Genomic DNA, 20,456 nt, shown 5'->3' with positions numbered 1-20,456 from the left:
TTGGGTTAAAAATGAAATATAATCATTAGAATTACGGAAAACTTTTTTTTTATTTATAACATTCATTATATACACAATTATATCGATTTACTCCTCTTTCTGTTGTGCTTCAAGCCATTTTTTTCTCATTTCACTGAATATCGGCCCCTTGGCCTCAGGGTATTTATCCGACAAGAAACTCCTTAGTTCCCCATGCTCAGCGTAAAGTCGAGTCCTCACTTCCTCTTTATTCCTCAAATACGCGGTCTTTCGCAGACGAATAGTCCATGATAAATCACGAGTGTAGAATGGTGGAAACTTCTTCTTTTTGTAGACAACTCTGCCATCCATTACGTACTGAGTGAAGTCCAAAACTTCAGTAGAAGGAATTTCTTCGGGTTTTCTTACAATTGAGGGGGAGGCTACCACCACAGGGTAATTGCCGTTTTCTGCCCTGAACTCTACTAGGTGAAGCTGTTTTTCTTCAGCTAATTGTTCATGTGATTTCTAAAAATGGAAAATTTATTCAAAAATGTTTGATTTATTCATTAATGGTAAAATTCAATGAGCCATTTTTTAAATGAATCAATTGATTCGGTAATCACTCCATTTATTGATTCAATCAAATTAAAATTTACCTGTTGTAGTAATCCGACGAAAAAGGCTTTGATGATATGCTGGAGACGGTGAGATCCCTCGACCTTGGCATAAAGATTTTTTATCCCGACAATTTCACAACAGGTCTTGATCGCCCTGTGACAGACCAATCCGTAGCCCTCTGCCTTCTTCGAGACAAAAATCTTTGTCTTCCCGAATTGACAAAAGAAATCATGAAACACAGTGTGCTCCTTGTACCTGTTAATGTACATGAGCTTCATGGCAGCTCGATTTTTCGCCATCTTCAGTGCAGCTCGACCCTCGGGCGCTTTACCGAGGGCAAATCCAACAAGACCATTTCCATTTCCTGTTATCACCATTGTACTGACTCTTCGCTTCCTACCCATGTTACCAGTCATAACGGATACCAATTTGTACTCGAGGATTCGCGTGTCAAAGCCCTCGAAATTCTCTGGTGACCAAAATCAAAAATGAAACGTGCTTGGACACAATAAAGAATATAAAACGAGAAAGACACCTGAAAATTCAACACTTCGAATGCTCACCTTCACCAATAGGATCAGGAGGTCCAATACTCCTCCCTCCAGGCTTAGCACCAGTCCACCCTCTTTCCAGGGGTGAAAGTTTGACCCTCCTTTTTTTGACTATGGCATCTCTGGCAGCGAAAATTTTCTTCTCGTATTCAAGATTCTCCGGTAGTTTCTGTTGGTACACCAGCTCCTTGCCCCTCAGAATTGGGGCATTCAACCCTGGCCACAGCATATTCTTCTTACCAACTCCAATGATTTGTCCCCTATTCAGATTTTTTATGACTCTTCGGGACTTTGCACGACCTCTCTTTCTTCCTGCATTGCTCACATGGGTCGCTGACTTCCAAAGGTGATCAGCAGGATCTGAAGGATGAAAATTATTTCGAGGAACTCCCAAAGGACATCTTCAGACTTCTCCAGGAGTATTTCAACGTGTAATAATTTTTGTGGAATTGACTACACGATTTTTTGATTGTAGGGAATAATTCCATCATTTTTAGGATTTAATGTACGTTTGAATTTCCCTTGTGATAAAAAAAATCGAACAATCTGAGGTGTAATTATTCTAATTATTCCCAGAACCTCTTTCCCCAAACATTACAGAATTAAAGACGTCTTCCTTACACTCATTGAAGAACGACACTTCCCGGACAAAACTCGTCACTGGAGTCCTTTCATTAATCGTTTCCAGGAGACATTGATTCTCTGGAAAGCCCCTCTGCACTCCTAAAAAACAGCAGAACGTCCGGACATGATTTCTAGGTTAGGAGAAGCTTCTGAATTCGTTAGTATCTCAAAAAAGTCAGAATGTCACGAATGACAAGATGACTCACCAGTTTTGGGGATGTTGAAGGACACCCTGGGTCCAGCAAGAGCTCCACAGGCTCTCAATATCCTGAAAGCCATCCTGAAACTCTCAAAACCTGTCGACACTTCTCACGAACAGAAGAAATGCCGAACAACAAACTCGACAAGAGTCCCCCTAGGGGTTCAGATATCACCGTTTGGACTTAGATGAGTAGATACAACTGAGCATCTAAACAATGAGAGGAAATTATCTGACGAAAATAACTGATAAAACATTGAGTCAATGAAATCTGAATGAGAAATATGGAAAACACAATTGAAAATACATAAGACAACAATTGAAAATATACAACAGGAATAAAAAATTACCCATTACCAGAGGTGTAATAAGACGTGACTTGATACGTTAATTAATTATTTTCATATCATTATAATTAAATACAATAAAATTAGTTTTTTCGCCTCGAACTGTGAATTTTATACTTTTCAGACCCATCATTTACCAACTGGCCAGACAAAACACTCTTATCAGTCACGTGACATAATGTATTCATTTTATCCCCAGTGACGAAAACCTACATTCCGGATTCCACATTCCGCTATTCCGAGGAGATTCGTTTCCAATCTCCCAGATAATCAAGTCCAACCCCATTGGACTCGAGGGCTAAAAAACTGCATCCGAATCCTCCTCGCTTACAATAAATACTCGTCAGGTCCACGGGATCTGCGGTTGGTAGCGCAACAAGCACAAACGATACCCAAGACGTGGGAGTCGAACCGTGTGCTCCTCGTCGCCCTACCCTCCTCCCCCTTAAAACCGTTAAAACCCGTAGGCCTAGTGCACGTCAGAGCGAGACAGTGAGACTTTTCCTCCACGGTTCACCTCCCAAATCGTTGGGGAACGATGTGGTAACGAACCAAATCAGTGCTCCTCAGCCAATGGGAATGCACCTGGACTGTGAACCAACGAGTGTTGTCGTTACCCAAGTGCAAGTGAGACACCACCTAAAAAGAGAGAGAGCTAAACCCACGGGACGTAGACACGAGAGAAAATTTCTTGGGGTTCCGCTTTCCGTTTATTATTATTACGTTTTTTTCACCTTTATTTTTCATCAACAACCACAAAATCCTCCAATTAAAAATCATCCCGTTGTGCCCCAACGACAACTCATGAACAATAACCAGTGTATGATCGATAATTCGTGTTAACGATAAATAACAGTAACAAACGTTTATTTGGAATTGATAAATCCGAGCTCAGGGAGGATAAAATGAAAGTTAAAATAAGAGGAATGAGAAACGAGAAATGGTGGACGGTTGTATGAAAACGAATTGGACGAGTGAAATTGGATAGAAAAAGATCAGCCGGCGAGACGCGCGGAAACCTCTTCCTCCTTCAGGGACGGTATTATTCCCCTAGTATCAGCCAAATGCAACAATATCTGTCTTCCTTTGCCAGTGATATCTCACTCCAACACCATAAAAAATTGTAACCGTTTGGCTAGAGCTGGCTGAACATCAGCAGAATCATCCTATCAACATCCAACATATTCAGCATGCTGCACCAATCGATGTTACGTGAATTTTAATCATTCATCTTCAGAGCTCGTGTCAATTAGAGACGTGAGTTTGCAAGCAGGCGAAATTCCTGGGATTTTATCGAACTGGGGAGGAACATTGGCTACGATAGGATCAGTTTTGGTGTCAGTTAATTTTCCAAATCCGGTGAAAATCGTGTAAAGTAGATCGAGTGAGTTGAGTGATGTGCAAAGTGTAACCGAGACGTAAATAAGATTTTCGGTGACTCCGTGGGGGTGAATCGAAGCTGCGGGGAAGGGCCACCGAGAGTTGGTGCGTGGGTGGTGTAACACTGAAGTTATTAGTTTTTAACTGGAGAAGAGAGGAACTGGATTATTTATCTCGTTGTTTTTATTTGGGAGCATTTTTCGTCTGGCCCTGGCTGTGGGGGTCCATGCCAAGTGCCAAGAATGGGCATTTGTTGGTGCTCGTGACACCAACACTTATTCCAACCTCGTGGACAACATCCTGGGGATTTTTTAATCGTCGATGATGAGAGTGTCAATTGACAACAGCTTGGATTCATCCGATTGAGGCTGATAACTCGGCCATTCTCAAAGCAATTATTTGACTGTTTGTTCTGTGATGTGACAATAGTACCTCCAGGTTCGTTCGATCAACTCTGACGGATTGAGAACGTCTAGAGAGCGGAAAGAGTGGGCAAGGTAACGAGTGTTGAATTAAAAATACTGAATATTTACTGGGAGACATTTGGTTATTGTGTTGAGCTGAAGATGAGAGGTTAAACGTTGGAGGGATGGGTCGTGGTAGGGTAACAGTATGCGGGAGAAGTCTTCAGAATGTCCCACTCACGTAGATTACGTGAGGGGCACGACAGAGATGTGCTCGCGTGATCCTCCCGCCCTACATCCAGCCCTTGCCAAGGCCAATGGTAAAAATTCATCGCCTCAGGCGAGCCCACAGGGAGAAGGGAGAATTGAGGGAAATTGTTTGCCAACACCTGGGGGAAGATTGAAGTTCTTTAAGGATGGCAAATTTATACTGGAGTTGTCACACAGGAGGGATGGTGAGAGGACAACTTGGTTTCCTGTACCTAAGAAGACTTTTTGGCCTCCTGCTAGCACAACACCGAACAGACAGGAGAGCTCCACTTCACTCAGTGGTAATTTTCCATTTACTATTCATTTGTTCAATTGAACATTAATTTCAGATCACTAACGTTATCTTTTTGATAATAATATTGTGAATAATGGGATAATTATTCTATTGACTATAAGAATTACCTCACAATGTTCATTGAGAAGGAATCATTACAATCTTCTTATGACTAACACCTTCGGTAAATTTAATTTTGTTATTGATTTTATTAGTCATTTAATTACCAAGTACAACAATCGATGTTTTAGTATCCGATGACAATTCTTCGATCCAATCGAGTCCCTGGCAGCGAGATCACTGTTGGAAACAGACTCATCCCCGACGTTGCGTGACAACGGAATTCAATTTTTCTTATCACCGTGATCCTCGCAATCGTCTCTCCGCACCGTCCCGCCAACTAGCGAGAATTCGTCGACGTCCCCTGGAGCCATGGCCCCTGCCCCTCGTCATCGAGACTCACACGAGGCGGAAGCAATCAGCAAAAAGCAATAACGTCACTCCAGGAAAAGCACTGACTCTCATTATTGACAAGTTATCCCGATTGGATCCAAACGTTGTGTCTCCAAGGAAGAGAATTCTCAGGGAATTGGAGAGGGTCACCCTCGAGGATCAAGCATCCAAGAGGCGTGCCACACCCCAGCCCATAACCCCCACAACAACGACAACTTCTGTTCAATCACAGAAACAGTTGTGTTCGTACAGTATCACCAGTATTTTGGGTGAGGACAAACCAAGTCCAGAACCTGGCTTCCTCAGAAATCTCCTCAAGCTCGAGGACACTAATGCTGTTAAATACTCGTCGAGTCATTCCTATCCTAGGGGCAGAATCGATCCATTCGTTGCATCTGCCAATACATCGATTCATCATCCTATTTATGGTGTACCAATGCTACCACCTGGACCATACAGACCAGGACTGTGGATGCACTATCCACCTCCTGTTCATTATCCACCACCTCTCCCCATTTATCCACCCCCACCACCTCCACATCCATCGTCTTCACCGGTTCATCATTATAAGGATTATAGGGAACAAACTCTAACGCCTCCATCAGGTATTTATGGGCATGGATTTCAATGATTTCGCGAATCAAATGGGTAAAACGTAACTCGACAAAAGTAATTAATTTTCTTGACTCTCATATTTTTATATTGAGTTCTTTCGGGAGAAAAATGCAAAGTTTGAAGTTACGATTTGCCAGTTTACTTCTGACTTTTTCGGGAGAAAAATTTTTTGGCAATTGTTCGAGATGACTAGAATTTAAAAATATTACTTTGTGAATATCTTTGAAATATTAATCACAGTTCCTCTAAAAAATCATCCCCACAATTGTAAATAAGTGCAGAATAGTCATCACCCCTTTAAAACCTCATCAGCATTCCTCCGGAACTAATTTCCCCAATCTTTTAAATTTGTTCCAGATATGCCGTTAAATTTGTCGAAGCATGCCGGTTGAATCTCAAAACTCCCGAAAAACCTTCAAGCAAAAAGAAAAAACAAATTTGGTGCCTTAGTGAAGAATAAATTATCAATATCAGCCCCACTGCCCGTGCAACGACAATGACTATCACTAGTATTTTTCTACACCATTAAATCATCCACAAGAGGGAGAAAAAAAATTGGAACTGAAAACTCGAGAGCCAACCGGAATGAAGAAAAATTGAAAAATCAAACTATCGATGAAGGGAAAAAAGTGGAAAAACCGATTGCTAGACGAATGAGTCGACCCTCCTGTACATAATTGAAATGCAAAGTCTGTCGATGTTGATGGAAAAAGGCCCTCAGCTTCATTGCAATTCATTAAGAACAAATTTAATCATCTCGAGTCATTAATAAACTTCGTGCATATAGTATTAAAAATCAACTACGTTTGAGGTAATGTGCAATGAGCCCATGATAACGTCAGTGAATCACTCAATTTTCTGGTAATTAGCATGAGAACAAATTGATTGAATATTTCTTTAATTATCAGATAACGTCCATTAGGTGATAGGGTCTCGAATTAACAGCGAAGTTCAATCACTTTGCCGAATCAACCAAAATAATATTCATCTTCCCACGTTGAAATTCAGTGAATAAAATCGCAACTAGAGATTAATTTTTATTACACTCTGAATTTATCAAGATTCTAACAATTTCTCAGATTGTGTTTTTTTTGTACTGTAAAAATCATTTTTTTAAATAAGTCATTAACGTTCCTCGTTGATTCTTGTGCATCCCACTCACACTGATGTTTAACGAATTCTGATTAATGTTTAATTGATCTAGTTCATCAATAATTTATGATTAGGGAAAATCCTGAGAAACTGTGAGTTATGGGTATTTTCAATGAATTTACAGGTCTTTTAGTGATCTTTGCGAAATGTAATTGAGATAACAAAAGTGACCCGTATGAAAGACATAGGTTTATGTACAGAAACAGATATTACATAATATACATAATTAGATATATTATATTCTTATTATTATTGGAGAATTTGTAGCGATTTTTGGTTAATTTAGGAGTAAGAATTTTTTTTTTTCATTTTCTTGGTTAGTATGGAGGAAACATATTTATGCAATATCAAGAACTATGAAGACCTTTAAAAAAATATATATATACATTATGAAATTGAATGATACAGAGCGTGAGGTGTGCCTTAAGATATCTCGGTGTGAAGCAAAAACTTTTTTTAACAAATTCATTGTAGGAAAAATAATGAACCGATCGATGTGCATTAGACTCCTATGTACATATACATTTTTTAATTCTTTAATGACATTTCTTTTATCATCATTCAAGCGTGTCGGACTGAATACACGCAACACTGACTTGAATTTATATTTATTTAAATGAGAGGAAAAAACGTGATTATTTTCGGGGAGTTTTTTTTACAACTCGAAGGAAAAATGTTAGAAAATAGAAAATGAATAAGGCAAATTCACTCAGGCTCTAATAGATAAAATAATTTACACATTCAATGAATCTTTGTGAGAAAAAGTGTGAAGGAAAAATGAGAAAATTGTATAGAAAGACTAATTTCGTAAATATACATATTTCGTATATACTAGAGGCGATATTTCTTGAAATAATTTAAGTCCCACGGTGAAGGCATTGAATGATTATTTACAGGTATCTTCGTTTGAATCTAACTAGTTTTTCCAGAGAAGGAGGATTCTCAGGAAGCAAGAGAGAGTCACTCTGGACGATCAGGCATCCAAGAAGCCTGCCATTCCCTGCCAATACTCTTCCCAATAATGATTTCCTTAATTGAATTGCAAAAAAAATTGTCTGTCGAAATGCTCGTTAGATCTTGTGTTATAGAACTAAAAGAGATTGACACAATAAACTTTTAACAATCTGTCGCAGAGGCCGCGTGGCCCGTGAATTTCAAAGTATACTTTTAAAAAATTCAACATGAGAATTTTTCAATGAAAAATATTCTTATCACCTCTCAACGACTTGTGCATTCATTAATGCGTGTTTTACATTTCTCTAAATATTTATCATACTACATATTCTTTGCTTATCTGCAAAAGAAAATGAATGCCTTGATAAATAGCTCGCGTGTTGGCGACTTTGACAATAAATACAAAAATTATGCTTCTCATTTTTCTTTCGATTTTGCCGTTTTAAATGTCAACCAAATTGCAAGTTCGCTAAGGCCTGAGGGAGTTGTATTTTGATAAATAATCCTCACAATAATCAAACCCTTTTGGAAATTCCCGCTCTCATTTCTCTATTACCAACAGTCGGCCCCATAAATTCAAAAAATTCAATGCAAATATGTTCAACAATTAAAAAAAAAATATCTCCTTTCTGAAGTTCCCTCTATACTTCTTTTCTTTCTCACCATTTCATACATTGATAAACCCTTCCCAACCCTAATAATCATCGCCCCCTCTCCCGATCTCGGACATTATAGGCGATATCGCTGACGCTTATGGAGCGGCTTCAGCCGCAAAATGTCGTAGTTGTGACGCATGAACTACGATGGTGAACGTGTCTGTCGATAAGACAGTACCACAGATGAGGTGGGTAGCTCATCCGGGAGGACTTTTTGCTCTTGAAGGTCCAGAAGCCGAGAAAAACGCCAAAAATGTAAAAATGGATTTTAGAATATTCCCGGACCCCTAGAAAAATTCCAAATCGCCTCGCGAATCGAATGCCGTAGGCTAAAGGTCGCTATCTATATTATATTCTTAGATATGGGCAAAAACCTGGAGATCCCTAATTCAGGCCCTTTTTGGCCTAGGAGGTCCAGGAGCCGAGAAAAACGCGAAAAACGTAGGAACCGACTCCAGAGAAATCCCTTAATGCTGTACCGACAGCCACGTTCACCATTGTAGTTCAGGCGCCGCCACTAGGAAATTTCGCGGTTGAAGCCGCTCCATAAACGTCAGCAATCTCCTCTATAATCTCTGCCGATCCTATCAAATTCCACACAAACGCATGCCTCCAAGATGGCGTCTGTCACGTACATCTGATCGGGAGGTGTGCGAGTACCCCTCTCATTCGTACACAACCCAATGGTGACGGTAACGGGATTTTTTTTAGTTGTTAATTCATAAGTCATTATTCCCCAAAACTTAATGTCAACGTAATCGTTCGAACAAGTTGTCGAGAGGTTTCAGTGACTCATGAGGAATGTTTCCCGCGGGCTCGATGAACTTGGATATCGTCGCGGCCGCCGGCGGCGCGCACTAGATCATCACAATGTTCAGCAAGAAACTTCATGTAGACGTCAAGAAGTCGACGCTAAAGATACAAGATGTGAAGAAGGACAGTGCAACGAGGTTCAAGCATTTGAAGATTGTTCTGGGTAAGTTGCAAGCTCTGCCTGGAGAACTCCATGATTTACAGATATTTTTCGGAGGAGAGAGGAGACCTGGCGCACTCCGATGTCAACCTGTCAAGTCAACACTTGTCGGAAGTCGTTAGAATGATTGTTAGTTTGGCAGGTGTCTGGGAAAGTTTGTTTAACCTTGGGGATATTCATTTCTTGGGGCAATGGGAGTGGAAGTGTTGGCTGTCATCCTACGCACAATTTATCCGCATTTTTCTAGGATTAGTCGACTGTTTCATGCTTGAGAGCTCCATTCATGATTGACATTTGTCATTATTGACAGCTAGGACAATGATCCCCATTTATTCGTCTAATTTTTAGGTGAAAATCCTGAATGTGGGTGCTTTTTCAAACAATTTCATGCATCTTCATTTGCATGCAATGAATTTTTATCGTGTTCCTTAAGCATAATAAAAAAAAAGAAATTGTTATTGCTATGTCAGAATCGTATATTTTTCACTCCTCAAAGGAATGCTCTGTTGCGTTTCAAGGAATGTAATCGTAATAATTGTGGTGATGATAAGTCTTATCTGAAACCACATGGCGAGTCTGGAGTTTCGCATTACCCGCAAACAATTATTGCTGCCTACCGATTGCCCTCAGGAATTGACGTGGAGTTTATTTTTCATTCGGAATTTTTTTAATGACTTTTCAGAGAATGTGGACACCGACGAGGCCAAGGGCTTCTTCGAGGGGAACTTCAGTCATGTTTACTTCATCCTATATGACTGCTTCGTCACGGCTGAGGCGAACCTTCGACAGAGAGGTAATTGAACCGTTTCTTGATTAATTTCATTGAACAATTCTAATTATTAACGAATAATGCCATGATTGCTCACCCACTCTTATGCTGTCGATTCTACCAGAGCTATCCTTCCATCTTGGTAAGTTCATTTGACTGAGTGCAATGTGTGAATAAGTAGTTAGAAGATTTCCTTGGGACGATGTCAAGGGGACTTGTTTGCAGATAATTTTTTGGACTGCGTAGAAGAATCGCCTGACACGTTTTCTTCACTTGATGTCTTGCTTGGATTAAATTCTCTTGTAAAGGGACATTGTACATTAATATTATAGGATTGTTTTTAAATTTAACGCAACTTTCCGAATGTTTTTCTCACCATCCGTTGCGGGGGGAAAATACAATTATTTGAATGAATGAAAAGGTCACATAATTTAATAGCCAAATTAAAACATCATTGAATGGTTGCTCATTGGAATCAAACCCCCCCCCTAAGCCACGTAAACCGCTTTCAGTGCACAAAGCTCACCGTGAGGAGCTCGAGCAGGTTCTCCAGCTGCTGGAGAAAGTGTTGACGCTCCTCCCAGAGCTGTTGAATCGTCGCTGGCAGTGTCACAGCCTCGCCCGAATCCTCCACAAACTCTTGCACCCAGGTAACAGCTGGAAGCTACGCCGCCAGGCGCTTCGTTACTTCATTCTCTGGTACCAGTCTTTGGGTGACAATGCTCCGGACCACATCCACCAGATGTTTGCGTCCCTCGTCCCAGGCTTTCCCCCGCCCCCACCCACCATTCGTCCAGACCGTCGATCAAAGCCAAGCCAGTCGAGCCCTCCAAATCCCCCGAATCCTGAGGAGAAGGAGAAACGAGAGTTCTTCGACACCCAGCACGTCACCTCGATCTTCCACTGCAACAGCTCCCAACAGGGTCCAGTGACTCAGCCAAATGGCACCCCATTGCTACCAGTGCAGAGCGGCGAAAAGCCCCTCGACAATGAGACCCTTCGTTTCTTCGAAGCACTTCTGGAGTTCATGGTGACTCAAGTGGTCAAGGTCGAGTGGAGGGACAAGCACACACGTCAGCACAAGTGCTTCCAGTTCCTCCTGGAGCGTTTCAAAGCCACATATCTGCGATACATTTGTCCAGAATTCGATGACAATTTTTCCCTGTACAAACCCAACTTAGAGCTACCAACGATGAGACCACAGTCACCAAATTCCCAAAGTAACTACACCCTCTGCAAAGTGGCGATGATAAAGTGGCTGGCGAGTTTCACCCACGTCACCAAAAAAGACGGACCCTTTGTCAACTCCCAGATGACACCCAGTGATGAGCACGACAATGAAGTAAAAAGAGTATCTATCAATCAGAGTGTCGACTCTAACTCGTTGTCCCCTGATGTACCACATCAGGATGTTCAGGCTGACGATGGGCAAGCTGCTGTTCTGCTAGTGAGAGAGGTACTCTATGGCAGCCGGGATAATGTGAATTTTGTTCATGAGATTTACAGACAGGCTTTCCTCCTCGACTTCACTCATGCTGGGGCCATTCGAAAGGCCATTGCTGTTTACAAGGATTGGGTGCAAATGAATGAGATTCCGCCGTTTATGTTGGAGCCACTGGAGAGCCACAAAGAGAAGGATGGGGAGGAGGTGGTCAGGAGAGAGGGTGAGAGTGATAAGAGCCCCTCCGACAGCTGGAGGCAGACGAGACTCAGGAATGATTCGTATCTCGGGGCTATTCACAGGGAGAACTTGTTCGTCAGGGCTGGACTGCAGAATGTTCTACAAGTCTTCATCACACAGGCTTCGAATGTCTTTTTCCTGGAAAACTCGGGTGGGCTTGTCAGTGCTACACTGCTTGAAGAACAGATCGACAGTTGCAAGAGGGTGCTCAATGTTTATAGGTACGTGGTGATGCACGCCAGATTAGAACCCAACACGTGGGATCAACTGCTGAGAGTCCTCCTCCAGATAACGTCATTAGTCCTGGGGGACAATTCCTCCAGGAGAAAAAGCCACGAGAGTATCGGGGGAAAGCTAGCACCCGCAATCTTTCAGACACTGATTGTCACCTGGATTAAGGCGAATCTCAATGTCGTTATCTTGACGCAACTGTGGGATGAGTTTCTGGAGGTGCTAACGAGTCTCACTCAGTGGGAGGAACTCATCAGAGAGTGGGCGAAGACTCTGGATACGTTGACGAGGGTTTTGGCGAGGCATGTTTATAACCTAGACCTGAATGATCTGCCCTTGGACAGGTTGAGCGAGCAGAAGAGCAAGAAGAGACGGGGCGTAGGCTGCAGAACTGCTTCTGCCAGCAATGTTCAGAGCCCCAGGAGGGGGAGCATCGACAGGGAGACCAGTAATATCAGCAAGGAGAATGTTCCAGGTGAGAAAGCGAGGATTTAATATTTATTATGGTTATAAATTATTTATTCATGATTAGAGAAAAATTCATATTTGGGAAAAATATTTTTTACCGTATTGTTTGTTTTTTAAAACTATCAGAATAGATTATTTGTATTGTCATGGAGTCCTGACGATTGAAAACGTGTTTAGTAGATTATTTAATTTTTTTTAATTAAATTTTTAAAAGAAAAATTTTAAAACGTCATCACTCTGCCAAACATCATTTTGCAGACCACCCATCTCGAGAATTTCGAAAACACCGACCCCTACCGCGCAGTGTAAGTGATAACAACATCTACAGCATGAAGAGTCGTACAAAACTGCAGAAAAATCGAGCACAAGTTACTCACTTCGAAATCCCTGGTGAGTGATCTCCATTATAATTACGTACTAACTAATCCATTTGCAGCTCCATAAAATTGACCACTCCAATCTCATTAGCAACTGCGAAGCTTCAGATGAAGACGGGTTGAAGTCGTTAGAACCCTCGACCAGGGCGTTTATTTATACCCTCTCTTTTCCCCTGAGTCAATTTTTTCAGCTGCACAATACTGCGACACTGACGATATAAATAGCCCTTTCGCTCTTGTGGTCTTGAATTGCTGAAAGTTACCCATTAATTCAAGATGATTAATAGCCGAATCAATTCACACTTACTAATTATGTAAATATTATTGATTAATTATTCGTTCGATTCATTCAATTAAAATCATTAATTATGTGAGTAGGATAGGATGGACGTTATGCTTATTCAATTATTCATTATTAAACATAAAAAGTAATTAAATACATGAGTAAATCCACTACATTTGTTTATTCAATTTGCCAGTTAATTAATGTTATCGCATTGATTAGTTATATTAATGAATAAGTGAAGTTGAAGTTCAGAATTGTGAACAGAATAATAGAAAATATTTAGATAAGTTCAAATGTTCATTGTACCCTACTTTTTTCTCTCTACCAGTCGCAAATAATTCTCTCATACCGAGTGAACTCTCGGTTTCATTCATATTCACCTACTCAGCCCAATCCATTTCATCGCGTGCAGCACTTCCCCTCTCCATTGAACGAGACATGGCTAAACTGGTGAACCACAATGCGACGAATGCAACACCAACAGCTGCTGGAAGGAGGAAACATTTGGCTGGGAGACGCGCCAAATCATTGGACAGTGTTGTTGTTCCTGACAGTGAACCTGCCACCCCTAGGTGTCCATCACCGACACCCAGCAGTGGTGTAGACTCCAACAAAGACAGTCCCATACAGATTGAGAATATTGATGGCAGCAGCATTGGTATGTAGAGCAAATCCCCCGAAATTCCGAATAAATTCAATTTTGAGAGAAAATAATTTATAGTGAATTTTCTTGTTGACTTATGATGTTTTACTAACAATAATGAGTTGCTTATGCTTTTGTCTGGAGTGTTGTGTTAGTTGGCTGTGAAAAGTCATTACTAACTGGCTTTGTTAGACCTTGTGATGAGAAAAATCTCAACAGTGTTTTTGTATGATTTTTTATTGACTTCAATACCAAAAACAATGCCTCAAAAATCCTTTCTCCCAACAAAAACTCCAAAAACGACACATCTTCAAGATCTCCACCCTCTGAGCCGTCACCCTCTCAATTCTTCCAGACACGAGTGACGCATCGGAAAGAAGATCAGTGATGGCAGGTGGTAACGTTCGAGGCTGGCTGCCAGACGTGGCAGTGGTCCTTTGGAGGCGAATGCTTTCAGCCCTGGGTGACGTCAACAACATCCAGGATCCAGTACTGCATGGTCAAGTAATGGAATACCTGGTCCAATTAACCCATACCCTGATAAAAATTCGACTGAATCAGGGTGTATCCGGTGACAATCAGGTAACCCCTCCAGCTCCAGAGCTGATTCCCCCCCTGACCGTGATAGCGCCTTGGTGTTTCAAGGCCATTCAACTGCCACCTCGCTATGAGGTGGGAAAACTAGCGGCCTATCGTCTCATATGCCTCCTCACTATTCAACCACTGGACATAAGTCTACCAAAGGCCCATCTAACGCTGTTCTATCGAGCTGTTCACAGTGGAATCACCAGCAACGATACCAAAGTCATTCACGCTTTGATCAAGTACACTGGACCCAGATTTTTCAGTCTCAAGCTGCCAGGGTCTAGCTTACTCATTCTCGATTATATTCATGCAGCAAATAGCATCCTGGGGAGTCAGGATGTCGAGGCACCTAGAACAGAGGCTGTCTCCATTCTGGGATCTCTCCTATCTCTCCCTATATCAGCTGGAAATTTTCCTGTCTTTCAACCGAATGCCTGTGAGATTGAGACCATCATGTGCCCTGATGCCAAGGAATTGATATTGAATATTCTGATGAGAAGCTGCAGGAGGGAACCCACTGGGGTTGCCAGGTGTATCGCGTTGTCCAGTGTTGCTATGTTTGCTTATGGAGAGTTGTGCCATAAGAGCCAGCATCCTAAGGTTCCCGAGGCCGTCACTGTTCTTCTTCAGGCTTTGAGGGTAAGTTCTTAGGGATTTTGGGGGTTTCGAGCATTGGAGGTGATGGCACTCATAATTTTTTGGGGCGAAATGATGTAGAATTGAAGCTATTTATTCTTGGAGTTGAGAATGTCAAGGAACATTTGGTATTCTTTCTTCTCCTGATCACTTTCGATTTTTTTTTACCTTAAATGGTTTAATCTGCAGTTGGCTGTAGTTTGGAAACACGAATTGATGAGAAAAATATTTTCAATTCCTTTATTTGTTTTTGATAGATCGATAAAATGGTATTCAGTTTCATAAGTTTAATTTTTTATTCATTTACTCATTATTTTTATCCTTTTATTTGCCTTCATTCGGCTTATTCATCTAAAAATTAAAAAGTACAGTATTGAATGCTTTGTGAAATTAGTGGCTGAAATTATTTAGTTTGCATTTTTGGAATACAAATGCAAATGAATTCTAAATTATTTTTCTAATCGATTTCATGTTCTTTATACTCTTTTCTTTCTTCTTCGTTCTTTTCTCTTGACTCTACCGCCAAAAATGTATAATAGTTCAATGGAACAGAGGAGGCTTATCACGTATGAAAAAATCTGTATAAATATATTCTATCCATAAATTTTTTAATAGTTCACCCTCTTCAATTACCCGCGAAATTTCTAAGCGCTCAAGGGAAAAAGCAAGCGCATAACATAAAATCCTATACGATTTTTTCATACGTATTGTCACCAGTAGAATACCATTAGTACAATCATGTGGGAATTAGCAAGACTCATTTGCTTGGCTTGGCAGAGGGCACACAGGGCTGGCAGGCGAAGGGACCGGTTCCATGCACTATTCCCGTATAAGGTAGTCTAGCACACCTCTTAGATGCACCAAAATGTCATGCTCTATTCCAGTCGTTGCATCGTAATGCTTATGTTATTGTTCATGGTGCTTTCACGTGACTAATGCTTTCCCCATTAATACGCATTTTGTCTTTTTTTTAACCTATTTTCTAAATCATTGAATTCGGTTTCTACGATTTTAGGCAACACATCCTTCGGTGGCTCAGGTCGCCTGTGATTCTCTCATCCTCCTGTGTGATAAGGCGAATGTCTTGCTGGAAATATATCCAAGAGTTTCCTATAAAATCATTCAGGTGAAAAAGAATGTTTAAGAAAATTATCATTATCAATTAAATTATCTAAACTAATTAAATAGTGGCTATAAAAGAATCGTTTGAATCACCAGATTCTCTCGGAAACTCTGGACACAATGACAGTTCGTGAGCGTCGAAGTGCCCTGACAACATCAATGCTCTTCTGTCTGGGTGAATGGGCAATGCATTTGGGCCCTAAGGTCCTCTCCACAACATTCCAAGGTAAACCTCTTCTCCTCACCATCTTCACAGTCCTCGACAACATAATGCACAACAAATCCGACAAAACGATCCACGATCTTTCCCGTCACTCTCGTCATCAGAACGACGAGCAAGACGATTTCGATCAGGACATAAGTATCGATGACCTTGGAAAAGACATCACAAGTGCATCCCGCCACAACAACAACCAGTCAGTGCAACAGGCAGCAAAAATGGTGACTATGCACTTGGTGAATCACCTGGGTCACTTTCCCATGGGCATGGGAGCAGCCAGACTCTCATCAACAGTCGTTGAGCTTGACGATGTACCTGGAATCGACGGTGATGAATTGTCCTCAGCGATATTTCATGCCCCAAACATCCAGCTGTTGATGCTCTCGAACACCATAATAATGTCCCTGGTCGAGCTGCAGGCCCTGGACCCTACAGACTCATCAGGTCTCGTGACAGCCCCTTCGACAGTCAGAGTTTTATTGAGAGATCTCGCAGGAAAAGCAGCCTGGGATTGCTCCATACTCTACCGTCAGCAGGAGGAGATGAACTCGAGTTGCTGGACTGATATCAGAGAGCCATCGAAGGCCCTGGAGCATCTCCAAGAGGACAACGACTCCCTCAGCACCACCCAGCCCCCTAGACACCTGACAAGACACAGAGATCCAACAATTCTACCCACATTTGCCAATGCTGCCAGCGACATGGACAATCTTGACGATCTTCTCAACTACATCGGTCACACGTCTCCAGAGGTACTCACCAATCCCGAGGTACCTCTCAACGCTCCAGCAAATTCACCACCGGTCAATTGCATGGAGCATGAGACAATAACAGCGATCATAAACCAACGGAACATCTGCAGGGAGTACGTCCAGTGCTGTAATCAACTGGTGGGCATGAGAGCACCGCCAGCTGTTCCACCACCTTCCAGACCACCTCCAGCACCCTTCCACCACTGCAGACTCTTGTTCTCACACCTGGGGCTGTCTGGTTGGGAGCAGAGGAGGCGTTTGCATCTGCTGTCGAAGAACGAGAAACTCCTGAGGGAGCTGAGAAATCTCGATGGCCAAAGGTCCAGGGAAACACACAAAATGGCCGTGATATACGTGGGACAGGGTCAGGAGGACAAGAATTCCATTCTGGGGAATGTCACTGGGAGTAAAGAGTACGAGAGCTTTGTTGCCAGACTAGCTTGGGAGGTAGAATTAGAGAATCATACTGGATTCAGGGGGGGCCTTGTTCCGGGAAAGGCCAGTGGGACCACTGCCCCCTATTTTGCCACCTCTTTCGTGGAAATTTTGTTTCACGTAGCCACGAGAATGCCCTCGGACAGTCCTGAGAGTCTTCTTCAGAAGACTCGACATCTGGGGAATGACGAGATTCATGTTGTCTGGTCGGAGCATTGGAGGGACTACAGGAGGGACATCATTCCTACTGAATTTTGTGATGTACTCATTGCTATCTATCCTCTGCCGAATAAGCTATACAGGGTGCAAATCGCCAGGAAAATGGAGATACCTTTCTTTGGACCACTATTCGATGAGAGCATCGTTGAGGATGATGTACTCCCTGGGCTGGTTAGAGCCACTGCACTCGCTGCCAGCAGAGCCAAGAGGTCAACGCTGTCATTGTATCAACATTAGTAAGTTTTTGAGGATGGGAATTGGCATAATTAAATAAATTCTTCATTTGATAATTTTTAAAGCTTTTTGCGTAGCTTAGTTCTTCATTAATTTATGCATCGATGGTAATAGTCAAGACTAGTATCCATTCAATCAATTGAATTTTATAGTTACGAAGAGAGAAATCGCTCGATTGATATAGTTATGAGAAATCACAAGGAATCAACAACATTCGAAGAGTTCGCTGCCAATGTTTATGCACCTGTCCAGCCGATAAGTCCATTCAGTGGAGGATCATCTGTCACTGGTAACTTTTTTTCTCAATCTTTGAACCCTCATTGATTCAGTTCCTCAATTAATCCGCCTGTTTGTTTGGGGTTCTCAGGGTCGATTGCAAGTGTTCAATCAACAGCATCGTCGAATCTGGCTGCTGCCCTCCTGGACTCACATCACGGTCGTCCCAGTCTGCGAAATAATTCATCATCGAGTGGTGTAGATAATCGCACGAACAGAGGTGACTAAATCAGACCACTAATCCCCATCCACCCTGTTAAAGGTCCAACAAGTTAGTATCAACTAGGAAATTTGAATTTCTTCTTCTTCGAAACAGATCGCTATTGAAGGGCTGGAACAGTTTTGCAGTGAACAAAAAATTTTTGTCGAGAAATTTTTTGGAAGAATTAATGTTTTGAAGGAAATTTTTCCGGACTTCATTCACAGCTGGTCCAAAGTTATTTCCTAGACGTGTAATACTGCGAATAACGCTGTAAAACGTTTTGCTCCTTCTCTGCGATGCTTCCAACAGCTTCAGTGGTCCCTCTCATGATGTTCTCGGCCTCGCCATTGCAATTTCAACTCATCAAACTTCTCAATGCTTCTTTATTCTCCGTTTAACAATCGAAATTAATTACAATTATTTACCTGTAGCTTCTGACGGTAGCAGAGTTTGGTTCAGCGCTGACACTCAGGACAGTCCAGCACTGCACGGTATATCGCCTCGACCCCTGAAGAAGATGTCCTTCAAGACGGGCCCCAAACATCGGAACAGCAGTACTCAGCAGTCCACACCGCCAGACAGTCCGAGATACAAATGAAATATTAATTATTTTATTAATATCGGCGTTTTCGGTTTTCCGTCCCTTAGATATAATTCAGTTTTACCTTTTTCTATTACGATGTACAGATTTGTTTATGTCTGTTTAATTCGAGTAATTTATTGTGACACCGAGTGATTATCACTTTGAAAGGATGATAAGTAATTATAATTCGTGAAAATGTCAAATTCGGCGGTGAAATTCATTTCGGTGGTGATAAAATGTTTGAGTCTGACTGACATCACTGAACAATTGTAGGAAAAATATCGAGGAGTGTTTTCGTAGTCAATGAAATTTTTTACAAAATATTTCTCGACCTTTTGTGTCTATTTGACTTGAATCATTTATCACTGAACTTTGTAGATTCAGTTGAACCAAAAATTAAAAGTGAAACATTCCTTTGTGAGTTTGCTCGATAGGAATTGACTTCTAGCAATGTAAAATCATCATTTTCACGCACTCCAAACAACTAATTGAAATCAGTTGAATTTTTATCACTTGGAGACTAGACTCTATGGATACTTAGGTGTTAATTGGATGATTGAATTAATTAGGTGAACATAATTGATTACATTTCAAGAAATTTTGAGATGAAGAGAGAAAACATGAAATCTTAAGAATAAATCATGGCCAAAGCAGCATTATTTTTTCACTAATTAGCCGACTAGATGTTGATGACGAGTGAGAGAGTTATGAAGAGAGAAAATATATTGTATGTAATGTACATAAGTCACTGTACGATAGGTGAGGGCCACACCGGGGCAAGGAGGAACAAATTTATGAGGAATCAAGTAAAATTCTATTTTAGTTCGTAATTGTAATCGAATGAATTTTAATCGCACGATGCGCTTCGAACAAAATTCAAATATTAATTAAACTCAACTAATTGAACGTAAGTGTGGATCTTTAAGTATTAAAAATATCAGCCGCACGATGGAAGTTATTTAAAGAGAGTAATGAAGAAAAACATTCGTAACATTGTACTTAATGTTTGGAGATACCACTTATCAATTTAAAAGATCAGTTAACTATGCGACGGTGATTTTTATTGTCCTGGTGGATTATAATATATTTTTATCGTTTATTGGTTGAGTATGGAGACATCTAGGATTAATTTTACCCTGGATGAGGCGAGAAATAAATTATTACGAGCAAATGTCAACCAAAAATTGCGGTTTATTGTTTTCCAAAGTGTCATCATTTGAGTGAAATATTTCAGTTGAAATTTAGGGCATCCTGTGTTTCAAGGTAATCGATTGTTGACTTGTTACTCATCCGTATTATTATCACA

At 41.2% G+C, this 20,456-nt stretch overlaps 3 protein-coding genes across 12 annotated transcripts; 2 read left to right on the top strand and 1 right to left on the bottom strand.

Moving 5' to 3' along the window:
* Positions 1-31: 31 nt before the first annotated feature.
* LOC135166418 (small ribosomal subunit protein uS5m) lies at positions 32-2,662 on the bottom strand. Of its 2 annotated transcripts, none has more exons than XM_064128622.1 (6): positions 2,514-2,662; positions 1,961-2,163; positions 1,752-1,853; positions 1,143-1,490; positions 618-1,048; positions 32-486 (listed from the first exon to the last, which is right to left on the bottom strand). In XM_064128622.1, the coding sequence occupies exons 2-6, from the start codon at positions 2,031-2,033 to the stop codon at positions 88-90; spliced, it is 1,353 nt and encodes a 450-aa protein (XP_063984692.1). In that variant the 5' UTR covers positions 2,034-2,163; positions 2,514-2,662; the 3' UTR covers positions 32-87. The 2 variants fall into 2 exon arrangements, with proteins under 2 accessions (XP_063984692.1, XP_063984690.1); XM_064128620.1 differs by lacking the exon at positions 2,514-2,662 and adding an exon at positions 2,311-2,462.
* Positions 2,663-2,815: 153 nt separating this feature from the next.
* Positions 2,816-7,684, top strand: LOC135166419 (uncharacterized). The gene is made up of 3 exons (XM_064128623.1): positions 2,816-4,635; positions 4,880-5,686; positions 6,054-7,684. Exons 1-3 carry the CDS (start codon positions 4,293-4,295, stop codon positions 6,086-6,088), a joined length of 1,185 nt encoding a protein of 394 aa, XP_063984693.1. The 5' UTR covers positions 2,816-4,292; the 3' UTR covers positions 6,089-7,684.
* A 1,389-nt stretch (positions 7,685-9,073) lies between these two features.
* LOC135166409 (probable Rho GTPase-activating protein CG5521) lies at positions 9,074-20,334 on the top strand. Of its 9 annotated transcripts, XM_064128583.1 has the most exons (14): positions 9,076-9,150; positions 9,230-9,434; positions 10,114-10,224; positions 10,325-10,342; positions 10,713-12,587; positions 12,839-12,970; positions 13,572-13,901; positions 14,242-15,110; positions 15,885-15,941; positions 16,123-16,233; positions 16,326-18,091; positions 18,242-18,378; positions 18,457-18,585; positions 18,999-20,334. In XM_064128583.1, exons 2-14 carry the CDS (start codon positions 9,329-9,331, stop codon positions 19,163-19,165), a joined length of 5,808 nt encoding a protein of 1,935 aa, XP_063984653.1. In that variant the 5' UTR covers positions 9,076-9,150; positions 9,230-9,328; the 3' UTR covers positions 19,166-20,334. The 9 variants fall into 9 exon arrangements, with proteins under 9 accessions (XP_063984652.1, XP_063984660.1, XP_063984658.1 ...); XM_064128582.1 differs by having other exon boundaries at positions 9,074-9,434; XM_064128590.1 differs by having other exon boundaries at positions 9,074-9,434; positions 18,457-18,636; positions 18,999-19,139.
* Positions 20,335-20,456: the final 122 nt, after the last annotated feature.

Source organism: Diachasmimorpha longicaudata, chromosome 10, assembly GCF_034640455.1.
Source record: "Diachasmimorpha longicaudata isolate KC_UGA_2023 chromosome 10, iyDiaLong2, whole genome shotgun sequence".
In the NCBI taxonomy this organism is placed as follows: Eukaryota; Metazoa; Arthropoda; class Insecta; order Hymenoptera; family Braconidae; genus Diachasmimorpha; species Diachasmimorpha longicaudata.
Note: the sequence above shows the minus strand (reverse complement) of the source record. Positions and strands in the feature narration are given on the sequence as shown.

Bases quoted from the DNA above. Each gene is read 5' to 3' on its own strand.
- LOC135166409 (XM_064128582.1), top strand. From the start codon at position 9,329: ATGTTCAGCAAGAAACTTCATGTAGACGTCAAGAAGTCGACGCTAAAG. The intron at 13,902-14,241 runs GTATGTAGAGCA...CAATTCTTCCAG, and splicing joins TATTGATGGCAGCAGCATTG to ACACGAGTGACGCATCGGAA. The intron at 18,092-18,241 runs GTAAGTTTTTGA...TGAATTTTATAG, and splicing joins CTGTCATTGTATCAACATTA to TTACGAAGAGAGAAATCGCT.
- LOC135166419 (XM_064128623.1), top strand. From the start codon at position 4,293: ATGCGGGAGAAGTCTTCAGAATGTCCCACTCACGTAGATTACGTGAGG. The intron at 4,636-4,879 runs GTAATTTTCCAT...TCGATGTTTTAG, and splicing joins GAGCTCCACTTCACTCAGTG to TATCCGATGACAATTCTTCG. The intron at 5,687-6,053 runs GTATTTATGGGC...AATTTGTTCCAG, and splicing joins AACTCTAACGCCTCCATCAG to ATATGCCGTTAAATTTGTCG.
- LOC135166418 (XM_064128622.1), bottom strand. From the start codon at position 2,033: ATGGCTTTCAGGATATTGAGAGCCTGTGGAGCTCTTGCTGGACCCAGG. The intron at 1,491-1,751 runs GTAAGGAAGACG...TTCATCCTTCAG, and splicing joins AGTGTCGTTCTTCAATGAGT to ATCCTGCTGATCACCTTTGG. The intron at 487-617 runs GTAAATTTTAAT...TTCCATTTTTAG, and splicing joins TCGTCGGATTACTACAACAG to AAATCACATGAACAATTAGC.